Source organism: Schistocerca gregaria, chromosome 1, assembly GCF_023897955.1.
Source record: "Schistocerca gregaria isolate iqSchGreg1 chromosome 1, iqSchGreg1.2, whole genome shotgun sequence".
Classification (NCBI taxonomy): domain Eukaryota; kingdom Metazoa; phylum Arthropoda; class Insecta; order Orthoptera; family Acrididae; genus Schistocerca; species Schistocerca gregaria.
Window position 1 is genome coordinate 1,054,923,959 of NC_064920.1, and position 22,044 is coordinate 1,054,946,002.

The following is a 22,044-nucleotide window of genomic DNA, read 5'->3' on the forward strand; positions in this document are numbered from 1 at the left end:
TTTTTTTTCGTATAGTGTAAAGGGACTTCCTCCGCAACTGAGCGATCAATGTCTGCCGCTCAGAGAACAAGTGTTCAGGTACTGGTACTGTCAGGGCTTTCCTTCTATGGGACGACGAACAGGGAGCACTGAGCCTCGTGAAGCCAATTAAAGATCTACCTGAGTAGAAGTAGTGGCTCCCAGATCTTCAAAGGTGACACCGAGCAGGTGAACAGTGTGCTGTCGCGCGAGCCTCCATAGATGAGTGACTAATTAATGACGTACGACGGCTCGCGGCTGACGTTCGGCTGAAATCGGAAATCGATTATGTGAAATCCCTCGCTCACTACTTTTGAGACTACATTTTGGATTCATCGTGTTTTGTTGTTTCCTTATTCCAACCAGTGACAACGGCCTTGACGCAGTGGATACACCGGCTCCCGTCACATTACCGAAATTAAGCTCTGTCGGGTGTGGCCAGCACTTGGATGTTTGACAGTCCGGCTCGCCATGCGCTGTTGCCGTTTTTAGGGATGCACTCAGCCTCTTAATGCCAATTTAGGAGCTACTCGACCGAATAGTGGCGGCTGCGGTCACAGAAAACCATCGTACCGACCGGGAGAGCGGTGTACTGACCACGCACCCCCTCCTATCCGCATCCTCATCTGATTATGAAACGGCGGTCGGATGGTCCCGATGGGCCACTTGTGGTCAGAAGACGGAGTGCTTTTTATTCCAACCACCATGTTACGACAATATCCAATTTCAAGGCAACAAAACAATGCAAATTTATCTCAAACTCACCATTCAGGGTATATTTGTTACAGTTAAACTGTTTATGACATATCACTGAAAACCATTAGGAAACACATCATCATCATCATCATCATCATTTTCTTTCAGCCTTTGTCCCACTCCAACGCGGGATCGTCCTTGTTACTATGGATTTGGCTATGTTAGTGTCAGAGTTTGGCCAGATGCCCTTCCTGTCCCCACCTCGTAACCCCTGGGACAGGATTAGTGGAACCCAGCTGCCTGCGTCTAGTGTAGGCCATGAAATAGTGCGAACATTTTTCAGTTGCCTTAGAGTCGTGTAACTGAGGCGGGACGTGGGGACCAGCCCAGTATTCACCTAGTGGGATGTGGAAAACCGCCTAAAAACCACATCCAGACTGGCTGGCAAACCGGTCCTCGTCGTTAATCCGCCGGGCGGATTCGATCTGGGGCCGGCGCGCCTATCCGAGTCCAGGAAGCAGAAGATTAGCGACCTCGCATTAGGAAACACATGAACAATAACAACTGCACTGTGATTCACATATAAGCATTTACCAGCTTTCTTCGCATTAATAAATTTATTATGTGTTACATACTGTTCTCATTATTTTAGGACTATAGCAATATGCTGCATACATCTGCTTACTTTTGACGTTCGCTGTAGTTCGGTCCACGATCGGTAGCGGTTCCCGCAGGTCAAGATACCGACGGAAATTGCACTGTTGCTGGTTCCACGCCAGGTTGTGGCAGTACATACACGTGCTACGCATTTGAGGGAAACTTGTATGCAGCAGATTAGAATTTGGCGCTTACCCCCACCATTGTTCACGACAATTCGCAGCAAATGAAATAAAAACTCGCTAAATAGCTCGGTAAGATCGCGTTTAATGCTCACATTGGCTACGACATTCACACCAGAGTGCTCTGGACGCTCTCTGCCTGTCAGAGAATGCTTGACGCAGGTGCGCAGAACAAGTCTAAACTTCTGAGGTCATCAGTCCCCTAGAACTTAGAACTACTTAAACCTAACTAACCTAAGGACATCACACACATCCATGCCCGAGGCAGGATTCGAACCTGCGACCGTAGCGGTCGCGCGGTTCCAGACTGTAGCGCCTAGAACCGTTCGGCCACCCCGGCCAGCCTGAAGAAGGTAACTAGATGCCTGAAATAGATAAAGGAATAAAATTCCTTTTGCTTGGATTGCTTATTATTGGTTGCTTCTTATTTCAACAGACAGAAATAGAGATGCTGGAGATGTGACGTTCGCGGTAATATAGGGTGTCCAAAAAGGTACGGCCAAACTTTCAGGAAACATCCCTCACAATGTCATGTGGACATGTATCCGGAAACGCTTACTTTCAATGTTAGAGCTCATTTTATTACTTCTCTTCAAATCACATTAATCATGGAACGGAAACACACAGCAACATAAAGTATCAGCGTGACTTCAAACACTTTGTAACAGAAAATGTTCTAAATGTCCTCCGTTAGCGAGGATACATGCAGCCACCCTCCGTCGCATGGAATCTCTGATGCGCTGATGCAGCTCTGGAGAATGGCGTATTGTATCACAGCCGTCCACAATACGAGCACGAAAAGTCTCTACATTTGGTACCGGGGTTGCGTAGACAAGAGCTTTCAAATGCACCCATAAATGAAAGTCAAGAGGGTTGAGGTCAGGAGAGCGTGGTGGCCATGGAATTGGTCCGCCTCTACCAATCCATCGGTCACCGAATCTGTTGTTGAGAAGCGTACGAACACTTCGACTGAAATGTGAAGGAGCTCCATCGTGCATGAACCACATGTTGTGTCCTACTTGTAAAGGTACATGTTCTAGCAGCACAGGTAGAGCATCCCGTATGAAATCATGATAACGTGCTCCATTGAGCGTAGGTGGAAGAACATGGGGCCCAATCAAGACATCACCAACAATGCCTACCCAAACCTTCACAGAAAATCTGTGTTGAAGATGTGATTGCACAATTGCGTGCGGATTCTCGTCAGCCCACACATGTTGATTGTGAAAATTTACAATTTGATCACGTTGGAATGAAGCGTCATCCGTAAAGAGAACATTTGCACTGAAATGAGGATTGACACATTGTTGGATGAACCATTCGCAGAAGTGTACCCGTGGAAGCCAATCAGCTGTTGATAGTGTCTGCACACGCTGTACATGGTACGGAAACAACTGGTTCTCCCGTAGCACTTTCCATACAGTGATGTGGTCACCGTTACCTTGTACAGCAGCAACTTCTCTGACGCTGACATTAGGGTTATAGTCAACTGCACGAAGAATTGCCTCGTCCATTGCAGGTTTCCTCGTCGTTCTAGGTCTTCCCCAGTCGTGAATCATAGGCTGGAATGTTCCGTGCTCCCTAAGACACCGATCAATTGCTTCGAACGTCTTCCTGTCGGGACACCTTCGTTCTGGAAAACTGTCTCGATACAAACGTACCGCGCCACGGCTATTAACCCGTGCTAATCCATACATCAAATGGGCATCTGCCAACTCCACATTTGTAAACATTGCACTGACTGCAAAACCGCGTTCGTGATGAACACTAACCTGTCGATGCTACGTACTGATGTGCTTGATGCTAGTACTGTAGAGCAATGAGTAGCATGTCAACACAAGCACCGATGTCAACATTACCTTCCTTCAATTGGGCCAACTGGCGGTGAATCGAGGAAGTACAGTACATACTGACGAAACTAAAATGAGCTCTAACATGTCTAAACATTCATGGTGGTGTCTGTCTGTTCTATATCGTGTCTCCCTACCACTTTCGCGCAACGACGCTCTGAGCGTGTTTTTTAGGGAATTGACTAGTTGAACCTGGGACCTGTTGCTGGTAAGGAGACGCCAGACCACACATGACATGTAGAATTCAGAAGAGTTCAGTGAGACTAGCGATGATATAACCAAATACTTAATGATTTCAGTGTCAGCTCCACTGCACTCCCTGTAAAAGAATCTTAATACTAACTAAATTTAGTGGAAGGGGTTCAAGGCTTTCCTATTTTTAGTTAGCTGGTAAAATAACGACGAAAAAGCAGTTAAGTTTACCATTGGAAATTTTATTCTACTCACAAAACATCGTTTATAAATTGCACTATTAATAAAAGGAAATATTTTAATACAGGATGGTAAAAACCAACTGCATTCAACAAAAATGTGAACGAATATTCCCTGAGTGGATTTCCTAGTTCTACAATGGATCGCAGGATGACCTGTGCTATATCACATCTATAATCTAGGTTTAAATTAAGTTTCACAAAAGAGCAAACTATCAAAATGGTCTACAGTGACCCTCAATTATCTTTAATTACTTATCTAACTTGTCGTAAATTACAGTGGCTGATGTGGCTTCTCAGTAACTATAACAGAAAAATCATCGGGTTTCAGATTTTTACTTCAAGTGGCAAATGTGAACACCATGAGCTTTAATTGACGATCGACACTAGTATTACGCAAAAAAGGGGGTGTAACAGATGAGACTTCTACAGTTCTGAGTGAAGCTTTATGCGCTGTTATGCGGCATCTCGTGCGTTCATTACCTTGTTGGTATTCGTAAGGGGGCGGCGCGCAGCATAGCTCCGCTCACCTCGCCGTCTCCGAAGTAACTCTTCACCTAACTTCTCCTTACTACCATTTACCGAAGTTGGTTTTAAAAAAAACCATCTGGCTGTGTTTTCATCTGATCAATCAGGGTCTCAATGTTAACCTTAAGCTCCGCCTACAAAAATTCTGTCTATCCAATGAGAAACGTTATACTTTTCGTGGTGGGGCAATGTTTTTAAAGTTTGCAACGTAACAGAGACGCCAAAAAGTCTCACGCTAAAACTTGCAGCTGGTGTGGTCCTTTTAGCATTATCGTAAGATCTATACTGCTCTTCTGGAGGGCTCTAGCTTTTAACATGGGGGGAGGGGTCCTTGACTTAACAAAGACGCGAAAAAGTCTCACACTAAAACTTGCGGGCGGTGTCGTCCTAATGGTTAGCTGGCGACGTGGGTGTCCAGTCCGTCCCTTATCATAGGGCCTTCTAGCTTAACACGGTTCTGCTCTCGGCTTCTGTTCTCGTTTCTCCCCTAGGAACTGCGTCTGTCTCACGGTGGGAAGGTATGACATGCATTTAGGCATTCTTGTGTTAGTCTGTGGTATTCCATTTGCTCACTCGTTACTCGTATTACTTTGGTTAATTTAATGCCACGATTTATTCGGAGCTACATGACATACTACTGGATTTGCTTATCATGTCAGGGTTTTCATGGAAGGTGTTGGATTTGCCTGACACCTTACACATGGAAATTAAGCGCTTCCGGACACATGTCCACATAACATCTTTTCTTTATTTGTGTGTGAGGAATGTTTCCTGAAAGTTTGGCAGTACCTTTTTGTAACACCCTGTATATATATATAATGCGCGTTTGTGAGACTGTCACTTTCTTACTCATGTAACAGGAGTGTGTTCTGCAATATTCGGTGTTATTTACATGTAAGAACGTGCTCTTTCAGGAATGAGTTCCATCGATATTGTGACGGTTTTTTTTTCTGAGTATGTCGCGATTTTTGTGGCTGGCAGGAACATACGAGCACAGCTGAAAAGATTTGTATTCTTGATGTCACAAATATTTAGCTGCCATCGAATCCGTAAAAAAGATTTGGTTAATTCGGTGGTCAAGATAACAATGTTGACACCATACAGCGATCGAGGGCGTCACATGGGCCGTATGCCAGCCGACCGCGGTTGTGGCTTTCTCGTTTCAGTTGCTCGTCGACATACCGTATTCGAATGATGCCACATAGCAGAGGATGAGAGGAAGGTCGGTCTCCACTGCTACATCCATTGGTCCTGATCGAGGAGCTACTGTTAAACAAGTAATGGATAACATTTCGGATCAAGAGAACAGGCAAAACATATTCGTGACACAAAACGTATACATATTCTACATTTCTGAACATCGTACAGGCAGAAGCTTAAGTTGCCGTGTGTTCACTTTTTTTCTCATTGAACTTAGCGTGTGGTGCGGGCCGGTGCTTCGCAAAACGACTTCGATTTTCTTCTTTGTGTTATGACGGGAGTTATGACGGCTGCATTCGGCTTGTACCGTGAACGGTCGTGCGGCCATAGTTCATTTAATTAGCAGCCAAGTGGGATCAGATAGCGCAGAGTGCGTACATTCCGACGCACAGTCACGACGAACCATTTCGCGGCGCCATAGAAACGTACATGCACGGCGTACAGCAGTCCCGCGGAAGCGAATGTCACGCAAAAACGTGCCATTCCGTGGCTAATGAAGGCCGAGGAACGGTAAAGCGGTTATTACGCCGGCAAACGTGTATCGCGATTACATACTACCTGCCAGCCACCACGTTTCATCACACGGAGCTCTGCAACAGATTTATGACTCCCTGCCCTGCAATGCAACATTAGCAATCGATCTAACAGTGGGATTTACTGTCACCTCGTAGCGGGTAGGGAATAATTCGTGCAGCTCTTAATGCTGTTTGCAAGAGTTACGTGCCTTCTGAAAGACGTAGATAACACAAGAATATACATATAGTAAAACTTCCGACGCGCAACGACGCATTATGTTTGTAGCTATATATTACAGCCATTAACAGCCGCTTTAGATGTCACTGGAAGAGATTTCCATCTGTACTGTGCCTGTTGCTCATTTGCTTACATAAAATTCAAAGTTTCTTTATTATTTTCTTTTGATTATCAGAGAGTAGTAGAAAACCAGTTTAAAAATATGCGAGGAAAACATAGTTGGCCATAATTAAAAGTTGCATCCGAATGGAAAGGAAATAATTGTTAATGATTTGGAAGGCCGCATTTATCGCAGTCATCAAATGAACCTCTTTTATCAGAACCTTTTATTTTCGAGTTCACACAAAGAATACATTAAAAGTGTGAAAAAAATTGCAGAGAAACATTGGTTGTCATTTTGAAATGGGCTTTACTTGTTTAACGTGTATCTCGCAGCTACATAGACCCCTCTCGTTCGCGTTAAATCACATATGAGTCATGAAAACGTGCCAGGCATTGAGGATAATTTAACGTGAAACTGAGTTGTGCTGTCTTTCTTAGTATTTATTTATCATTTGTTTGGAACCGTAAATTAAATCGTAAACTATGTTTATTTGTTGAGGGAGGCTCTCATAACTGCTAGCTAGAAAAACTTTTACCCGTAGCGCCAAAAATTCAAAGCGTGGTTGTTTTATTACACTTTAACTGAACTTTTTCTGCGAACCTACTGGCAATAATTGAACCTGATATTTTAATAAACACGGATATCTCACATTAGGTTCTTTCCTGCAATTAACCTGCCAAAAACACGAGACGTTGCTATGTTGATGAAAATAGTTATTGATAAACCGCAGTGCACGTACAGTGTCTGCAAATAACGTAATGTACTCAGTCAAGCAGAGCTACAATGGTCAAGATAAATTTGTACCTTTGATATATCTCGTACCGTTTGTCGATAAAGATGTTAAATCTTCCGATTCTTTCGTAGTTGACTTGCAGGCAAGCATTTATAATGACTGATAAAAATTTTTAACTATGCCATTTACCGCTGGACACACACATTTTTCTTCGTGATTATTTGTTGCTCCAAGTAAATAATGTACTAACGACAATAGCTGTATTATGATTAGTACATATATAGGATTACGTAAATGTGATTGGTGCTAGTATAAACAGATAATTCGTTCGAGTAGTACTTGCACCAAGAAATGAGTTTCTTAAGTACAGAAAGAAGAATTCGTACGATAGAGGAATATTACTCCAATCACTCGATTTACAAGACTGGGAACAACTGGGGTTATTTAAAGTGTTATTGTAACGCTTTTATAAATACGTTAGGGGTACAAAAGATATGCTGAGATATAACCTTGTGCTCAGACCACCGATTCTCTATGTCTTTAGCGGTGTGCTTCAAGAAATGTAAAAAGAACTCACTTTGGAGGCGAAAAACCTGAATGGCGGTTTACCTGAATGACGGTTAGTTGTAAGGTATTAGAACGAATATTCATTGTACAACGCGTCCACTATCTTAACAATTCCAGTGAAACAACAAAATAGTTCACGTTAATGATAATTAATTTCATGACATTTCTTTTATTTGACAAAGCTTCAGACTTTTATCAGTGGTGAAGTAGAGCGTAAATCTGTAACTTACTTATTTCCCTTACTTATTTCACTGCCTTCTGTATGTATGTAAGTGCATAAGACTTAACGTAAAACGGCTGGAAGTAGTATACGCGGAAGTAAATGTTCTGGAATTCGTTGCTCGCTCTTAGCGGGCGTATCAGACACTTCACATTCTCTTAAGATGGCATGTACGGTTTGATTCTACCTCCAGATGTCAACACAACTGCGGTACTGACATTGCTTTCTTTTTCTGTTTGTTGCAGCCGTCACGGTGCGCTACCTCACCAAGCGATACATCGGGGAGTACAGTTCCAACAGCGGTAAGTACCACGAAGTGTATTGGTCTTCATTCAGTGGGAAGCTCTGTCATTCCCTGTTTCTGACAGCTGCTGTGGTTATTTCCGATAATCTTACAGAGCTTTCTGTACATAACCAGTAGTGCACGCTACTCACTCACGAAAACTTCAAGACACACAGAAGAATGACATACACTATGTGATCAAAAGTATCCGGACACATGGCTGAAAATGACTTACAAGTTTGTGGCGCCCTCCTGCGCTAATACCGGAATTCGATATGGTGTTGGCCCACCCTTAGCCTTGATGACAGCTTCCACTCTCGCGGGCATACGTTCAGTCAGGTGCTGCAAGGTTTCTTGGGGAATGGCAGCCCATTCAGACCATCATCAGTAACAACACTGTGGAAGTTGCGGCAATATATGGATTGGGAATTTCACGGGAGAAGAAAGAAATGGAGAAAACATATACCCATTTTATTTCCAGATATAAGACTCTCTGTCTCTCTCTCTCTCTCTCTCTCTGTCTCTCTCTCTCTCTCTCTCTCTCTCTCTCTCTCTGTCTCATATATTGTTATATGTTTCGCTGAGCGCTGAGACCCACACATGTTGCAAAATGGAGAGCCGTTGAAATAGGCTATTCAAAATTTGAAATACTACTTGTTTTTATGCGACACTAATTACATTCACAATGTTAGCGATTAATTAATTTGATAAACGATCCCATTTAAAGATAACTATGTGAAATTAGATGCTGCCATACATGCTGAAAAGGTGACTATATAAGGAATTTCATCATTGTGACAGTCATTAAGTGTTCTTCATTCTCTGAGCTGTTGTAATGTAACTTGCTCAGCTTTTCCATTCACAAGAGACAAAATATGAAGTAAAGAATTTCTATAGAAAAAGTACGCAATTGTAAATGTGCGAACGGAGTGTGACTACACGTACATAAACACTGAAATATGCTTTCGAAATCGAGAGAAATATGCAACTAAGACCTGTGTTCGAAATCGAAATAAATATGCTACTAAGACTTGCTTTCTAAATCGACAAAGTTCAACGGTATTGAAACCTATCATATAGACACATTTTTCTGATGGCCCATTGAGAAACTGGTCAGGCATCAAGTTCTTCAGTCTATTTCACAGAGACGGGAATTCTCTGGATATAAAATTCTTCTGCTCTGAAGCATAGTATGTGCGCTCTATTACGAACATTTGTGACAAGATAGAAGTGCATGAGCACCTACACTGAAGAGCCAAAGAAATTTGTATACCGGCCTAATATCGTGTAGGGCCGCCGCGAGCACGCAGAAGTGCCGCAACACGACGTGGCATGAATTCAGACTCATGTCTGAAGTAGTTCTGGTGGGAACTGACACCGTGAATCCTGCAGGGCTGCCCATAAATCCGGAAAAGTAGGAGGGGGTGGAGATCTCTTCCGAACAGCACGTTGCAAGGCATCCCAGAATGCTCAATAATGTTCATGCCTGGGTAATTTGGTGGCTAGCGGAAGTGTTTAAACTCAGAAGAGTGTTCCTGGAGCCACTCTGTAGCAATTCAGAACGTGTGTGATGTCGCATTGTCCTGCTACAAACGCTCAAGTCCGTCGGAATGCACAATGGACATGAGTGAATGCAGGTGTTCAGACAGGATGTTTACGTATGTCTCACCTGTCAGAGTCGTATCTAGACGTATTAGGGGACCCATATTACCCCAACAGCGCTCGTCTCACACCATTACAGAGCCTCCACCACCTTGAACGGATTCATGAGGTTTTCTCCATACCTGTACACGTCCATCCGCTCGATCAATTTGAAACGAGACTCGTTCTACCAGGCAACATGTTTCCAGTCATCAACAGTCCAGTGCCGGTGATGACGGGCCCAGGTGAGGTGTAAAGCTTTGTGTCGTGCAGTCATCAAGGGTACACGAGTGAGCCTTCCGCTGCGAAAGCCCATATCGATGATGTTTCGATGAATGGCTCGCACGCTGACACGTGTTGATAGCCCAGCATTCAAATCTGCTGCAATTTGCAGTAGGGCTGCGCTTCTGTCAAGTTGAACTACTGTATTCAGTCATCGTTGGTCCCGTTCTTGCACGAACTTTTCCCGGCCGCCGCGATATCGGAGATTTGATGTTTTGCCGGATTCCTGATGTTCACGGCACATTCGTGAAATGGTCATACGGGAAAATCCCCACTTCATCGCCACCTTGGACGGAGAGGGTGTGTCCCAGCATACGTGCGCTGACTACAAAACGACGTTCAGACTAACTTAAATCTTGGTAACCTGCCATTATAGCGGTAGTAACAGATCAAACAAGTGCGCCGGACACTTGTTGTCTTACATTGGCCTTGCCGACCGCAGGGCCGTATTCTGACTGTTTACATACCTCTGTCTCTGAATACGCATGCCTATACCAGTTTCTTTTGCGCTTCAGTGTATGTACCATGTGCGGAGGAACATTGTCCTATTGAAAAATGGCAGCTTAATACTGCTGCATGTGAGGAAAATCATGGGGACGCAAGATATTAGTGATGTACCGTTGTGCCGTCAGGGTTCCCTCAGTCACTACCAGCTGTGACCGACTCTACCCAAACCAAGACTCTAGGAGTAACTTCTCGGTGCTTCGTCAAAGCGGTGGAAAAATGGGACCTCCTCTCTCCTGTTCGCAAACATACATGCCGACATTGGTTATCCAGGAAAGTGCAGAACCTGACTTCATCGCTGAACGAAATGTGAAGCCATTCATCGATAGTCCATGATTCCCGGTCACGGAACGAAACGTAGTCGTTTGTGTTGTGATGTTAACGCCAGCCTACGCTTGGAACGATATTTGCCTAATCATGGTGCTGCTTGTCTCCGACCTTTGGTGCAAGCTGACAGAATGTTCCAGGGAATTCACCTCCGGGTTCTTCGCTCATCACACAATATCTGCTTTAGTTTACTCTCCTTATATACCGTACCACACATGGTAACAGCACTAATGCACTTTGTTGGCAGATAGTGTGTAAGTGTACAGAGTTACATTGACATTCGACAACTTTCTTGTCAGACAATGTCATTTTGCTGCATAGGTAGCAGACTTCCTTCATCTTCGTGGTTACCAATCCTGATGTTTAATTTCTCACTGTTTTCATTTCTGCTACTTCTCATTACTTTAGTGTTTCTACGATTTACTCACTCCACGGATATTATTCCCTCTTGGTTCTCGAACATAGTGTATATCACCCGTCTTTTGCGGAATCTTACCCTTATTTTTCTCAGAATTTCGAACATCTTGCACCATTTTACATTTTCTATCACTTTTCCACATCGACAAATACTATTAACATGTCTTGTTTTTTGTTTAATCTTGCTTCCTTTATCAACCACAATGTCAGAATTGCCTCTCTGGTGCCTTTACCGTTCCTAAAGCCAAACAGGTCTTCATCTAACACATCCTGAATTCTCTTTTCAATTCTTCTGTTTATTATTCTTGTCAGCAACTCGGAGACATGGAATGTTAAGCTGATAGTGCGATAATTCTCGCACCTGTCATCTCTTGCAGTCTTTGGAATGATGTGCATAACGTTTTTCTGAACGTTTGGGGGTATATCGCCAGCCTCGTAAATTCTACACACGAACTGGAATAGTACTTTTACTACCACTTGCCCCAATCAAGAAATTCTGACAGAATGTAATCTTTCCCTTCTGCAATATTTGATTTTAAGTGATCCAGAGCTCTTTTAATTTCTGATTCTAATACTGCGTCCCTTATCTCTTCTATATCGACTCCTGGTTCTTCTTCTACACCTCATCAGGCATTTCCTCTCACTCACAGAGACCTTAAGTGTATTCTTTTCACATATCCGCTCTCTCCTCGCATTTAACAGTGGACTTCCCATTGCACTTTTAATGCTACCACCCTTGCTTTTGGTTTCAGCGAAGATTGTTTTAACTTCCCTGTATGTTGACTCAGTCCTTCCAACAAACGTTTCGTTTCAGATTTCTTCACATTTTTCATACAGCCATTTCGGCTTAGCTTCCCTGCACTTGCTATTTATTTCATTCCAAAGTTACTTGTATTTATTTGTTCCTAAATTTCCTTGAACATTTTTGTACTTTCTTCTTTCATCGACCAACTTAAGTATTTCTTCTGCTACCCATGGTTTTTTCGCAGTTACCTTTTTTATACCTTCGTTTTCCTTTAGAACTTCTGTGAACGCCCATTTTGGAAATGCGTAGTTCCATATCCCACTTTTTTGCGCATCGATTCTTCGTGACTAGTCTATTTAATTTCAACGTACTCTTCATCACTACTATATTGCGATATGAATCTATATTCGTTCCTGGATACGCCTTACAATCCAGTATCTGACTTCCGTATCTCACTTTTTGGGCGTTGGTTCTTCCTGACTAGTCTGTTTAACTTCACCCTACTCTTCTTCATTACTATATTGTGATCTGAGTCTATATCTGTTCCTCTGTACACCTTACAATCCTGTATCTGATTTCGGAATCTTTGTCTGACCATTACGTATTGTAACTGAAACCTACCCGTATCTCCATGCCTTTTCCAAGTTTACGTCCTCCTCCTGTGTTTCTTGAACAGAGTATTCGCTATTAGTAACTAATTTATTGCAGAACTCAATTAATTTCTCCCATTCCTAATACGAAGCCCATATTCTCCTGTGACCATTTCCTCTACTTCTTCCCCTACATCCGCATTCCAATTCCCCAAGATGATTAGATTTTCATTTCCCTTCATGTACTGTATTACCCTTTCAATATCCTCATACACTTTCTCTCTCTTGTCAGCTTGCGATTTCGGCATGTATACCTGAACTGTCGTTGTTGCTGTTGGTATGTTGTCGATTCTGATGAATCAAATTGGAGGGAAAAAGAAAACTTGACAGAAATGGATCAGTTGATAAGACACGTCATGAAACATCAGAGGTTTCAGTTTGATAATGGAATGGGTTGTGGGAGGTAAAAATTGTAGAGGAAGACCGAGGTTTGAATGCAATAAGCAGGTTCAAATGGCTATAGGTGTCAGTAGCTGTGTAGAGATGAAGCGGGGTTGAGCAACATAGACTAGCGCGAAGAACTGCAGCAAAGCAGTCTTCGCACTGAAGACCACAACAACACGATTTATATATGTATGTATGTATGTATGTATTGAACTTTGGGACCTAGAAACGACGGAGGAGCTTCGTCCTCACCGAAGCCCTCAGTGGTACACAACCTCACAACAGGCTACTCACCCATGGTTATTGTGCGGTTCGGCCCCCAGTGGATCCTCCCTAGGATCGTCTCATTCCAGACGAGTGTAATCCCAATTTTTGAGTGGTAGAGTAAAAATGGTGAACGCGTACGTGGAGACAGTGTTAACGCAGCAATCGCCGACGTAGTGTATCTGAGGCGGAATAAGGGGAACCAGCTTGCATTCGCCGAGGCACATGCAAAACCGCTTTAAAAACCATCCACAGCGTGGCCGACACACCGGACCTCGACACAACAGCACGATACTCAAATAGATCACGCCTCTTTGAATTCCGTGAATACCATTTTGATTTGGTTGTCTTATACGCATTTTGATTAATTAGAACATCTAGTATACGAACAACTGAAGATACGATTGTGTAATAATGTGATTTAAATTCCTCAAATAGAAGCCACCTGAGTGGATATATACCCAGTATACGATTAACAAAATACTGGTGACAGCCCTATCAAATGGATTTGCACAATGTGTTCCTCACGCGATGTGTTCCTTATACATTGTTTACCTTTTACCTCAATGGATGTTCATGTCTGCTTGTAGCATTTGCTGCCATGTTATTCCAAACGTTGATGGTTAGCGGCTCTAAAGGTGAAGGGCATCAATGCAACGAAGGTGGTTCATATGTTCCATTGCACGCATTCATTCCTCGCGTACTCAGTTAAAGGACCTGACAACTTTTTCCTAGACAGCTGAAAATGTCGTTGGTGATGTTGAAACCGCTAGCCTCTTCCTTCCTTCCCGCCAGAATTATCAGTGACAAGTGTTTTTTGTCTAAAAATATCCTCTATCCCTGAACTGAGAGGCAAAAACGAGATCATGCAACATCCATATGACTGAAATGAATGAACATAAGGAAAACACAAAAAGTTAAGTGTATCACATCTGCTGATGTTGGACAATATTGCGGCTTTACATAGCTGCCTTAAATATCGGCAGACAGTCATATATTAAAAAAATCACGGTATTAAGAACGTTTTGAACCAAACGTTCGATTAGCAGCCTACGTATAACTAGAAAAATGAAGAGTGTCTGGTAATCCGTCAAGGAAAGTGTGACTGCTGCTGGACACATAATATTTGAATAACGATAAAACGACCAGCGGATGAATTTGAATCTAACGTAGTTTATTGTTTTTAACACATACTTCAAGTTTCGACACCACATGGTATTATCTTCAGGCCCCGAACGTAACTTGCCATCCACAACCGTTTTCATGTGCAATGAATAGAATCAAATGTCGCCGGCCAAAATAAAATGGATTTCGTACCATGTATGGCAATAAGAAGCCCAGCATGGTCAGACGACAACTGAAGATGACACCATGTGTTGTCAAAACTAGTAGTATGTGTTAAAAAGAATAAACGACGTTACATTCAAACACAGCTGCTAGTTTTGTTATCGTTATTCAAGTAAAAAAATGAAGCGTTTTCCCGAGAAAACTTCTACTGAGCGAATATCAGAGAAAGTAATCAAATATTTCCATTCTAGAATGACAGTATGGGGTCACATTCGACTACACGCGCGCCACATGAGTAAATCAAACCTGCTGATTTGCTCGCTAGCAATAAAACCAAGAAACGTGTGAGAAAGGTGACATTTACGGAGGACACTTGAAACGTTTCGTTAATATTCAAATGGTACGAGAGGCAACGTTAATGTGCGGAGGCGTATGACAGACGCTCATTACGTATTACTAACGGCCCATAAAGACGGGCTGACGGAAACTCGTAAGCAGTGACACAGTACGCGCTGTTGTGCTGTCCACTGCGTGTGTTTAAGGAATACCGCCTCATTAGGTGGCTTCTTTAATACTTTTCACAGCCGTAAACTTGGACCATAATAGTGCTGGAGCTTCTTACACCCAGAACTCCAGATGAAAACGTAATAACATCAATTACCAAAATATTTCTACTTTTATTTGTTTAATATTTTTTACTATGACTTGGCGGCTTGATTTGTTGTGTTCCAACCACCGTATCTAATGTTCGTGAATTTCATAGTTTTTACATATCTGTCACAACAAATTTTCTGATTCATCTGATCTAATCTACATCAGCATTTCTCCACCCCTATTTTTCTTTTAGCCCACTTATCCCCAGGTTGTCAAATCTGATTAAGGATACAAGATATTGTCCCTCTCATCTCTCTAATAGTAAGAATCTTCTAATGGTTTCACTCATAGCACTTGACTGTACTATGTTATTTGCAGCACATTTTAATTACTTCCATTGTCTTCAGTGTCCGGTTCCTTACATACGAAGGCTGATTTCCTTAGACTTTCGTGCTTAAAAACTACAGATTAAAAATATAAAAACCCATCTTATTTCTTGAGAAGACGCTATTACCAAAAACATTTTAGCATCTAATGGAAAGTCTTGTCAGGTTGTTCGCACAGTAGAATTTGACGGTGTTAGATCGCTAGGACATGTGACATTAATGGTAGGTGTCTACCTATTTGTAAGTGTGGGATGCATCGATGGAGCACCTGTTATACCTCATCTCAAAAACAGTGTGTGCGGGTACTGGAACCAAATGATTCGCAGTTCAGTTTTTCAGTGGATATCCAGTGCGCTATTGCAGTACTAAACTTCCTACAGTTTGTGTTATTGAAGGATGAAGCCTCTTTCACTTGTAGCGATGTTTCCCTCTGCCACTATCGCATTACTGCATTGATAAAATCCATACGCTTCGTCCGTCTCAGAACATCAGCAGCGATTATATATCAACTTGTGGGCCAGAAAAATATACAAGATCGGCAAAGAGAACCTTATTGCCTGCAGCCACTTAGGATGACACGCGTTTCCAAGTCTCTATTCGAGATGTGCTGCCTCTGTTGGTGGAGAGTTTAGCTCCTGTTCTCCAGGAGGTTCTACGGTGAATGGACTATAGCGCGCCATCAGGCTCCAGTCCGTCCACAGGTGAACAACAGGTGCCCTCACCACTGGACAGGGACTGTGAATCCTGTTCCCTGTAGGTCCTGGCCAGAGCGATCGCCAGATACAACTCCAATTGATTTTCTTACTTGAGGATGTATGCATAACTACAGTAGAAACATCAGATCCTGGTTAGTAAGGTCCTAGCCGTCTATTTCATTATGAGTGGCATAATTTTGTTGGATTGGGACACGTGGTCGTGACTTTCCACGCACGTGCCAGCTTAGAGATGTAGCTACTGTATAATAGGAAATATAATAATCATTTTCGACAGTTAGTTCTTGGTCTCAATCGTCTATATGATTTTGATCCTGACGTTTTCAAAATGTTACTGTTGTTTTCGCAACATGACTGACAAGTGGCTGTACATTCTAAAACGATATCTAGAATCCTGTTGATGTTTATGTGGAGCTGTGAGCACAAATACGATAGTCCATAACAGTTTCTTTAGAGAACCTGAGTGTTTGAAAAACTGTGTAGAAAGTTGCAGTCGTCACCGTTAATGGGGCTCTGCTGAGCGAGTTGTAAGAGTGTGCATCGGTACCTAGGAGGAAAGCGATTAAAATCTTGGGAATCCCAACCAAATTTATATTTTCCCAAACCGGTTTCTTTAAATGCTAGTATGGTCTCTTTGAAAACGCAACACCTATTTCCTTCTTCTTCCTTTCTAAGTTCGCGTTTGTGCTCCGTCTGTAATAACCATGTCATGGACGGAACATTACCCTTGTTACCTTCCTTCCTGATAGCTGGGTCTTTGGGAATATCTCTGTTTTAATTATCCCTTTTTTCATATTTGCTGTTACTTTCGCATCACACAGTACAATGATAATAGCATATTTAAGTCATTCATTCTTAAATCAGGGCCTATCATTTACTTTAATGTCATCTACAACAGCTGCAGAAAGCACTAAACACGGTTCAGCAGGGGAAGAGCTGAACCAACTGACATTTTTCCACATAGTCACCTTCATCCGTCGTGCAGTTTTCCCAGTGATAAACAGAGGCGTGAGTGTTGTTCTCATAATAACCTGAACCAGCGCAGGCTAAGCACTGTGTCAGAGCTTCGACAACAGCACCTTACTCTGGAAAACGATGGTCACTGTAGTCCATCCTTCATAGCCTAGAAATATGGAAGTCTTAATGTGCTAAATCAGCACTATACGTGGATGTAGTAGGGCAGTCCAGCTTAACTGGCCGTTAGTTCCACGGTCGCAAAATTGTTGGGAGGCCTGCCGTTATCCTGTTGAAACTATAAGTTCTTTTTCTCCTGTGGTGGAAAATTGGGCTTTCAGCCTAGTCTGCGTAGTCTTGCACGGTTTTCAGTTGTCAGTTGCTGTAGACTCCTAGACACCCAAAACAATCACACCGTGACTATTCCAGAAGACTGTGCACCTCACATTGCCTGATAATAGCATATTTAAGTCATTCATTCTTAAATCAGAGCCTATCATTTACTTTAATGTCATCTACAACGGCTGCAGAGGGAGAATTTGTAATTCGCAACTCCACGGATTTCTTGACTCCAGCTCGCAGTGTCGACACATACATATTATATATACAGTGATCGTGGTGTTCACAAAACTGCCATTTTGAGCCTCTTGTTGGTACAGTAGTTCCGACAAGTTTCTATTCAGTGACTTTTGTCTCGTGAAACCAAGCAACTAATGCTACAAATATTGTGCAATAATCGAGGATATATAATATCTTGTCTAAACATTATAGCTTGTATCCAGCAGTGCACTAACTGTCCAGGGATAAACATGGATGATGCAATTGAGATGCTGTTGGGTAGGTACGTGGATTCGACCATGGCTTGTCGTGCACATGATTTTCACCGCTAATGAAACACTGTACCCTCCGCCACACATTACTCAATCTTTAATGATGCATTGTGGATAATGTACACAGGTTGGTCAAATACTTTCATCAAGAAAAATCGCTAAACAGCCATACATTATGAGAAATTATTTTGACAACCAGTTTCGGCTTATCAGTAACGCCATCTTAAGGCCCCTCTGCACTCAATGTATATCTGAAGTGCATAGGGGCCTGAAGATAGATTTATTGAGATGCAGAAACTAGTTGTCTACATAAGATAACTTCTGAAAACGAACGGCGGTTTGGCGAATTTCCTTTGTGAGCACATGTCTACAGTATCGTCTCCATACACTTTTAATAGAAACTACAACAAACAGCAAAGGCTCAATAACACTATTAAGTAGGGCAAATATTCAGTTACATATGATCTCCAGAAAGTTACCTATATTCATTATGCTCTTTTTCAAATGGCGAAGGAGTCTGCAGTCCACGTGTACTGTATCGCCACAATGCACCTTTAGAAAGTCTCTATTTCATTGATGCATCTCTGTTCTATACACATTTCTTCTCCTTCTTCTTCTGCTGCTGCTGCTACATGCTGATTTGATATATATCTGAAAACTCCTCCCAAACACCATGATCGATTTTAACCAAATCTGGCACACAAAAAGAAAAACCTCATAAGCATCAGCTCTTTCTGGTTTATAGCCTCCTATCTCCAATCAGAGTGGAGGTACAAAAAAAGCTGATTTGCATGCAACCTGTGTGTCAGGGGCAGCTCTTGATGTGTAGGTTGCTCTGCACAACAGATGTGCTATGTTGGACTAGAGTCTGCGTACTTTATAGACATTCCTTGTGTAGCATCCTGTATATCAGAGGAAAAATAAAAAGCTCTCAAGCCCTTGATATGTAACTGTCCTGCATAATGGGCATGTTGTGGGAGTAGTATCATCTTGCTTGGTCAACCTGTTTAGCAGGGGCTACGTGTGCAGATGGGCACAGCTGGAGAAAGTTTGAGCAGGATATATTAGGGGTTGGACAAAGGGGGCAGGAAGAGATGAATATGGAGATGGGAAGGAGGAGATGAATAGGGAGAGGAGGTAGGAGGAGATTAATATAGAGAGGAGGCAGGAGGAAGTGAAGAAAGGGAGAGGGGGAGAAGGAGTAGTGGAGGAAGAGATGTACAAAAATGGGGCGTAGAGCACTGGGATAGGCATATAGAGGGTGAAGGAGGAGATGAACAAAGAGATGGTGGAGGAGGAGATGGGAGATGGACAGAGAGAGAGGGAATGGATGACAGATAGAATGGGGAGGTGAAGATGGACAGAAATAAGATTCATGTGGGGATGGCATAGAAATTGGGGGAGGAGGATATGGGAAGGAGGAGGTGGACTCAGGGTAGAGGGGATGAAGTGAGACGAGAGAACCTAGACAGTGAGAACACAGGACAGAAGGTGGAGGAGGAAACACACAAAAGATGCTGGAGGAGATGTGAGCAATATGTGTGACATACATGTACGCAAGCAAAGCTGTAGGGAAACGATAGTCGGTAAATATAAAAAAAAAACACGACCTGGGTCACAGCTTATTTTGCTACTCATTTTCGTTCTCAGTCTGCTCTGCATATCATTTTTAGGTCTGGAGCCGCAATGTGCAGTAAGTGGCTCCAGATCTGAAGATGCTCTGCAATGCAGATTGAGACTGGCAGTCAGTAATAAAAGAAGTTGTGACCCAGACGTTGTCTGTTTATTTACTATGACAAAAGAGATCACAATTCCTACGGCGACAGTTATTAGATTCAAAATAATGTGGCTCGAACACTCAAAACTGACACAAAAAAGGAGCCATTAGTATGGAATGCGTTGTGGACGTGTCTAGAAAACAAGAGTGCCTTTTCTAGTGAGACGAGAGCTGTTAGTGGCCCAGCATCAGACCGACCACCCAGGGTGCAAGTTCCGGCAGCAGCTCTGCAGGCAGGAGTGGTGACGCAGAGCACGGGAGAGAGTTCGCCGCGTCGCAGCAAGAGCGGCGGAAATTTGCGACGCCGAGGCGTCCCCTTTCCTGCTCGCCCCTCCCCCACCAGCCCCGCCCCGTTATTTACACGCACGTCCAGGCAGTCCGCCAGGAAAGTGAAGAGCCCCAGCCGCAGCCACGTAAATGTCACCGGAACGGGTTCCGCCGGCGTCGCAGCCACAATGGACGGTGAAACTGCGACGCAAAGTGTGGGCAGACATACCGCTTGCGCGACGTGCCTTGCCAGCAGCGTCCGACTGGGATGAGAAAATGCGGAAACGTGCAGCTGAGTGAAAGGACCTGCGTTAACCTGTGACAGCTCATTCGATCAATGCAGAACAGCAACTTACATCATTTATGAATAAAATATTCCTAGTCTCCTCAGACTTCTGTTAGAGCTCCATATTTCTATGATTTCCACAATATTCATTGTCAAAGGCGAATGGGAGGTACTGGGTTGGTCTTCCGTAGCCAAATTACGGTTGTGATTAGTTTACCTATGTCGTCTTAACGTTATTGTCTGGACAAGAAATTTACCTACGCAAAAAGTTGTTGTGCTCAATAATTCAAACAATGTTAGAAGGATACATAGTTTTAGTGGCTGCAGAGAAACAAAAAAGGGAGTCCCACAGGATTCAGTTTTGGGTCCATACCTATTCCTTACATAAATATTAAATGACTTTCCACTTAACATTCAAGAATCAGGATTGGTACCTTTTTCAGATGGTACCGTTAGAGAGAGAGAGAGAGAGAGAGAGAGAGAGAGAGAGAGAGAGCGAGAGAGAGAGAGAGAGCAAAAGAAGAGACTGCGAATGGCGAATGATGTTTTTAAAAATAATTATAAAGTAGTTATTTGAAAATTCACTTTTCCTAAATTATGAAAACACACTCTATATTTAGTTCTGTACAATAAATAGTCATACGAAGAACAGATGTCGCATATGAGCAGAAGTCAGTAAATCACGTAGAATCTACATCTAAATCTACATTGTACATGGATACTCTGCAAATCACATTTATGTGCCCGGCAGAGGGTTCATCGAACCACCTTCACAATTCCTTATTGTTCCAATCTCGTGTAGCACGCGGAAAGAACGAACACCTATGTCTTTCCGCACGAGCTCTGATTTCCATTATTTTATCATCTTGATCGTTTATCCCTATATACGTCGGTATCAACAAAATATTCTCGCATTCGGAGGAGAAGGCTGTTGATCGGAATTTCGTGAGAAGGTTCCGCCGCAACCAAAAACACCTATGCTTTAATGGTGCCCACCCCCATATCCTGCATCATTTCAGTAACACTCTTTCCCCTATTTCGTGGTAACAACAAACGTGCTGAACTTGTTTGCACTTTTTCGATGTACTTCTTCAATCATATCTGGTAAGGATCCCACACCGCGCAGCAGTATTCTAAAAGAGGATGGACAGGCGTAGTGTAGGCAGTCTCCTTAGTAGACGACTCCAAACGTTTGGTTGTATATATGGATGAAAACTTTTACTGGAAAGCGCATATTACTGAGCATCTCAAAAAATTAAGTTCTGATGCTTTTGCTCTTTGTATAATTGCTAATCTTGTAAACATGCATCCCAGCCTCCTGAAGTATCTGGCATATTTCTACTCAATAATGTCTTATGGAATAATTTCCTGGAGTAACTCACCACATAGAAAGTGGCTAGATATTGTTTCTGCGTCGTCACAGTGCATATAGTCTCTAATGAAAAAAGTGATAATAATCGTTCACAGTTTGAGCAGAACAGTGATGTCCATACCTACAACACCGGAGGTAAAATG

At 42.8% G+C, this 22,044-nt stretch overlaps 1 protein-coding gene across 2 annotated transcripts in view; it reads left to right on the forward strand.

Moving 5' to 3' along the window:
• LOC126281023 (ras-related and estrogen-regulated growth inhibitor-like) overlaps window positions 1–22,044 on the forward strand; it is a 557,894-nt gene that overhangs the window by 279,018 nt on the left and 256,832 nt on the right. For both annotated transcript variants that reach the window (XM_049979811.1, XM_049979809.1), the window contains exon 3: window positions 8,184–8,240. In XM_049979811.1, the coding sequence (XP_049835768.1) occupies window positions 8,184–8,240 (57 nt within the window). The remainder of the gene's footprint in view (window positions 1–8,183; window positions 8,241–22,044) is intronic.